The sequence below is a fragment of the Cupressus sempervirens genome, chromosome 6 (assembly GCF_028749045.1).
Source record: "Cupressus sempervirens isolate cs-2001-9-10 chromosome 6, ASM2874904v1, whole genome shotgun sequence".
In the NCBI taxonomy this organism is placed as follows: Eukaryota; Viridiplantae; Streptophyta; class Pinopsida; order Cupressales; family Cupressaceae; genus Cupressus; species Cupressus sempervirens.
The window spans coordinates 492,595,637-492,601,545 of NC_143123.1; the positions used below are offsets into that span (position 1 = coordinate 492,595,637).

Here is a 5,909-nt window from a genome sequence, read left to right on the forward strand (position 1 = left end):
ATGTGGTTATCAGATTTGATAATTATAATGGCCCACCTTGGAACCAAGGTGACCCAAATAGTTTACCTATAACACCTGTAACCTTAGGTAATTATAGACATATCCCATTATCTATGTCATGACCACTCACCATACACAAATCCCAAGGATTGACACTTCAATGAACAACAATTGATATTGGTACAACAGAATGACAAGGTTTGACTTTTACAGCTATATTAAGAGTTAAAACACTCGATAACCTGCATAAAGAGCCACCATTCTCTTTTGATCAATATGCAAGAATGAAAGATAATACGTATACCATTATCAGAAAAAGGAAGAGTCTCGATTGCAACAACTCTCCGTATAGAGTGGATAGGTAACAAATATAGTACTTTCCTCTAATTTATATGACCATGTGTGTGTTTACTTCATCGACTTTTTAATTGGCTACATTTATGAATTTCAATATCATCATTCGCTAAGGTAACAAGTTGTTGTGTTATAAGTATGGTGAAAAGATGCCATATACGATTACTTGTATCCCCTACTCATAACTCACTTTGTAATTTCAAATATTTTAGTTTATTTATGTGACTTGCTAAGAACTCCAAAGGAGGCACACTGAGCCTATATTCAATTGCATTGTGAAGACTAAGGATGTACATTGGCCATGTCAGATGGGAAAACATGTCATCTTTGGATAGGTCATTGATGACATATGCTACTCTAGAAAATGCACCTCGAAGCCCATTATTGTCAATAATTGCAAGAACACCACAATTCTCTAGCCTCCATGTGTATTACACTCTTGACATCTACTATGTTTATTTATGATGAAATAGACTAATAAATATGTGTTTTTTGTGGATAAACTATTGGTATAATTTTTTGGCTACACGACTTTAATTATATATATGTTACTGTTATCCCTCAAAAATAACTTGCTTTGTAACTATAAATATTGTAGTTTATTTATGTGATATTTTCAATGTTGTACTTTAATATTTTATCTTCACATGTGCATTTTCGGGTATACTCGTGTCTAAGAATCTAGTTGAAAAAAAATGAATGTCAAACTCAAAGAAGTGATATTTATGCAATGTCTATAAACATACTATCATGCTTCATAATTTTTAATTAATAAAAAATAAATAAAAGTAATTGTATTCTAATTTAGTTTGATTTGTAAGATCATATTAAACAAATGCTCGTCAACATGCAAATTTTGAAATGAAGTAACTAATTCCTTTCTTGGAATTTTTTGTTTTTTTGTCTTTAATGGTTCTTATACGACTCTAATAGTATGAATGAAGCTATCTTAATTTTAATTGTTAATATGTCAAAATAACAACTTTCAACCTGATTTGTTGTTGTTTATATTCCTTTGTGTCTTATTATATGTTTGACAAACAATAGACATGAGCATGTATCTTATATACACTACCATATTTTTTGCTCCTAGGGTGCAAGTGCTAGCCTCAATAACGATATCAGAAAATAGATCCAATTTTAAACCTTCAAAACTTAGTTTGAACGCAAATACCGCTTATTTAAAACATGTCATTTCACGACCCTTCGTCGGCTACCAGCAAAGAAAACTCGTTCACGAAACCCAACAATCATATGGACTAAATCACACCAACAACACATTACAAGAAAGGAGTTCAAACTTGAATAAAGTTCAACATGTTAATACTTTTCATTCAATAGATCAAATCGCTTCCAACTAAAAACGGCTTACCAAATATAATTGTCCGAATCTTTGAAAAACTTATTCTTTGTCGTCGATTTTCATAGACCTGCCGCCCTATATGAAATTGGAGAATATTCGAAGTAGAAACACACTATTTTGGAATTTGGGAGAAGGAAAAGACTTTACGGCGCAATCATTGACTATGAAGATGATGGAGAAGACTAGGTAAAGTATAACTATAGGGCAACGTCTATACAGCCATGAAAATGCACTTCCATACGAAGGAGAGGACTTAGTTAATCTTTTAAAAAGTTAGAAAAAGCAATGTAAAAGAAGTGCATTTTCGTGGCTGTATAGTCACGGGTTAATTATAGATCGAACAAGAACAAAACCTAATATTGCTTCTAGTCAATGAATGCATTAAAATTGTATTGTCAGTCTTGGACAACCCCCTGGCTTCGAGGGGATGTTTTGATGTGCTATAATTTTATGTATGACATTGAAAGTTTGAAAAAATTATCTTTTATAGATAAATATAATATAATATTTCAATTACAAATTTTTGAAGCAAAATATCTTGAACATTTTTTAAAAGTATTATTAGTTTATTTCTATATGTACTATTTTATTATTTTTATCATCAATTTTTATAGATAGATAGATAAGGCTTTGTATTTATTATCCATTGTTGACATTATTCAAGTATTTCATTTTTTGTGTTGTGTTAATTCATGTGTGATTCAAAATTTGCATTGAGCTATTATAAGACTTAGCTTGACACATTTCTATTCAAACACTTTATATAAAATCTATAGTTTACCTTTTTTTTAAAGTAAATATTTAAAAATAAAAAATAGAAAAGACAACGTTTTCATGTAATGGTGAAATCCATTCATATGGTTCCTTACTTAAGTATTATCATGAAAATCTAATAAACAAATGTTATGCATACATTGCTTGTCTATGGGCTACCTATACTTGGGGATAAGTTGTCTCATCCTGTTACATGATTCATCTTTAAGATTTATCTTCATCTATCCATACAATGCCTTCAAACATATCCACATATTCATTGACCATTTCTACCAACTTTTGACCTTGATAAATGGTGCAGGGGCACCATGTCCACCATCAATTTTCATATTTTTAAGACAATATTTATTTAGTTTCAAAAGTTCATGAAACCATGTCAGAGAATGATAGAATTATTAAATTGTCATTATAACGTATTCAACTAAGAGGTTTATGAAATTTGTAATGAAAAGGCCGAATAGGAATAGGAAGGGTTAAGGTTGGTTTTGTAACTACCCAAGAATTGTCTGTTTATAGACAAGATTATCTAATCGAAAGGGGGAGTCAACGGTGAGTGAGTTAAGAGAGAGATTGTGAAAGGAAATTGGGCTCTCTGGTTTCTAACCAGAGAGCCATCGATATCATCATTGATAATCAAATGTATTTTAATTCATTGGGTCTATTGCATTTCATATTTCACGGTGTTAATCTCTTCCTATCTCTTGTTATTCAGTTTCAAAGATCTAATTGAATGCCTGGATGAAAAGCAGTTTTTGAGCATCCATTAGTAATGGAATTTTATATGTTCTTGTTTCGGTTCTTTGATGAGGAATTTAATGGTTGAGAAATAAGGGTTTGGAAGCATTGACAGTCACTAAAGAGGTTATTTGTTTTAGCTAACACATTAAAAAGGTGTCCAAAGTCACCTATAAATGAAAAATTCTAGGTAGAATATTTGATAATCTATCATAAAAAAAATTTATAGTTGTTAAATGGAGCTCAATCAGAAGAAATTCAAATTATATTTTGTAATGCTTCTTTAAGGTTTAAATATGGAAACTTAGTATCTTTGAGCTCCTTATACATGATGAGATTGATCTATTGTTCAAATAAATGTGAATGTGAGTTTGCATAGAATTCAAGAGGATACTATAGACTATAACTACTATGTTGTGAGATCCCTCCATACTATAATCACAAACTTCTTTGCAGATTTGGAGGATCATGTATAAGATCAGTATCACATCTACAAAAGAATGTATGCAAATTTTTCTAGTTCAAACTACATCAACAAAAAGAAATAAAAAAGACCCACGACACTCATCAAAGGTTTTGATGTCTTAACAAGTGATGAAGACACTGGCAAGGTATTTCATAATTTGAGAATCACATTGTCAACAAGAAAGCCATCATGGAGTTAATTAAGGCTCTCATTAACACTAACACCATCTTCTTAAAATAGGTTGTTGACAAAAGAAATAGGTAAAAAATGAATGAGACAAATTATTAGTTGATGACTTCCTCTATATACATGACATGATAGTAATACTAAAATCCAAAGATATGGTAGTAGTTTCGACACTTAAAGATCTCAATTCCAAAGACTAAACCTTTACTTGTATTTATATATATATAAAGTTATATCTCATAATAAGAACTTCTAGATGTTTAAGCCATCCAAAATTTCGAGCAGCCACCCTTAAACATTACACACTAAAAAATAAATTAAGCTCGAAAATATAAGTCACTTTCACTATTTAACACTTTTAGCACATAAGAATTTAGGCTTAGTATGTGATGTTTAGGCCATAGAGAACTTCCATATATTGGAAATGAAAACCATTTTAAATTTTAGAAATTATCCTATTTTATTTGGTTGATTTTGAATGCAATTGTCCCTAATTCAGAACACGTCACTTCGCGAGTCTCCGACGGCTACCATCAAATAAAACTCATCCACGAAACCCAACAATCATCTCGACCTAATCATTCCACGTCGAAAGATCGATTCGCACCAACATCACAGGAAAAGGGAAAAGTTTAAAATTGAATAAAGTTCAATATAATAATAATATTTGTCATTCCCAGTCAATTTACACTGTACAAAAGTAGCGTCTATCTAAAAATGTGTGTTTTTTTTTTTAAAGAACAAATAAAATTCTACAATTATGTCGTTAATGGAGTTCTGGTCTGTAATCCATGAGAAGCAGAAAGATTCAACTCCATTGGCGGCGCAACAGAGCGGCGTTTCCACAAATTAATTTCAGCTTTTGGCCTTTCAATCACCAGAGGCCCCGAATAAAACATCACAGGCGATGAAATACTCGGATCGTTCGTTTCATCCCCACATTTTTGTACCAATTTCTGAGAATCTCTCCAAACATTCGCCAGCGCATCGCTCCGCCTACCGGAAGAAAACCGTTTCATCTGCCCGAGTGAAGGAAAATTCTTTACATCGATCTCTGGAGATTCGCCAAAATCCGTTTCCGTCACTTTTTTGCCGGAGAAAAAAGATTTCAGCTTGGAAAATTTGGCGCCGCGAGGAGATAGAAGGGATTTCTTTTGCGATGGCAGCCGGAGTCGATCCCGAGACCTCCTTTGTCTTTTCTTCTCCTCCAACGCCTGCTTTTTCTTCTTCACTTGCCCGATACAAGAAACCTTGGGAGACGTAGGCTCCTGGGGTTCGAATCCGTGACCATTTTTCTTTTCCATGGCTTCTTTTGGAATAAAAGAAGTATGGCATCGTCTCGGTCTGCAGGCATAATCTCTGCCTGGACTGAGTGGAGCCATGTGACACCCACTCATGATCGACGCCATCTTCGGCAAACGGCCCAGCATGGGATTCGAACTCGCGCCCTCCGACCCCTTCAAATTTCCCGAGTCAGTGAAATTTTTCTTCTTTCCTTTCTCGTCCAATTTCACAGAGCTAACAAACATTTTTGTCGATGAAATCTTCCCTTGTATTGAGTTACAGATCATTCAAAACAGGATTTTCTTTTGTTGAATGGCTCTTGTTTGTGCCCTGTATCGATTTGCAGAACATACAAAACAGGAGATCCGTTTTTCAAAAGAGCGATTTTTTTGTCTTGCAATCAATAATTACTTGGAAGGATTGCTTTTAAAGATGAATTTGGAGCGAAGAACTGGTCAACTGTAGACCAAGCAAGTACAAAACTTGAGCGTTGATTTTGATTACTTTCGTGCATTAGCAAACTGGTGGGTGTTTCTCACGGGTTTTGAAGTCTGGACCTTGTATAGAACGTTTTATTCTACTTTACTAAACAATATACATATATAAAAAAGTTTGAATTTTTCATTGGGAGATGATAGAAGTGTTTTATAATACTATTGAAGATTGTGAGGTCTATTGTAATCATTTATCTTTGATATGAAGGTTAAATTCAACATGAAATGGTATATAATTTAGATAATCTAGTTA

The 5,909-nt window shown here is 33.0% G+C and overlaps 1 protein-coding gene across 1 annotated transcript; it reads right to left on the reverse strand.

The window, feature by feature from the left end:
• Nucleotides 1–4,516: 4,516 nt before the first annotated feature.
• Nucleotides 4,517–5,602, reverse strand: LOC149553182 (uncharacterized protein At1g76070-like). Its single transcript, XM_089789854.1, has one exon. The coding sequence runs from the start codon at nucleotides 5,447–5,449 to the stop codon at nucleotides 4,637–4,639; it is 813 nt and encodes a 270-aa protein (XP_089645980.1). The 5' UTR covers nucleotides 5,450–5,602; the 3' UTR covers nucleotides 4,517–4,636.
• Nucleotides 5,603–5,909: the final 307 nt, after the last annotated feature.

Bases quoted from the DNA above. Each gene is read 5' to 3' on its own strand.
- LOC149553182 (XM_089789854.1), bottom strand. From the start codon at position 5,449: ATGATCTGTAACTCAATACAAGGGAAGATTTCATCGACAAAAATGTTT.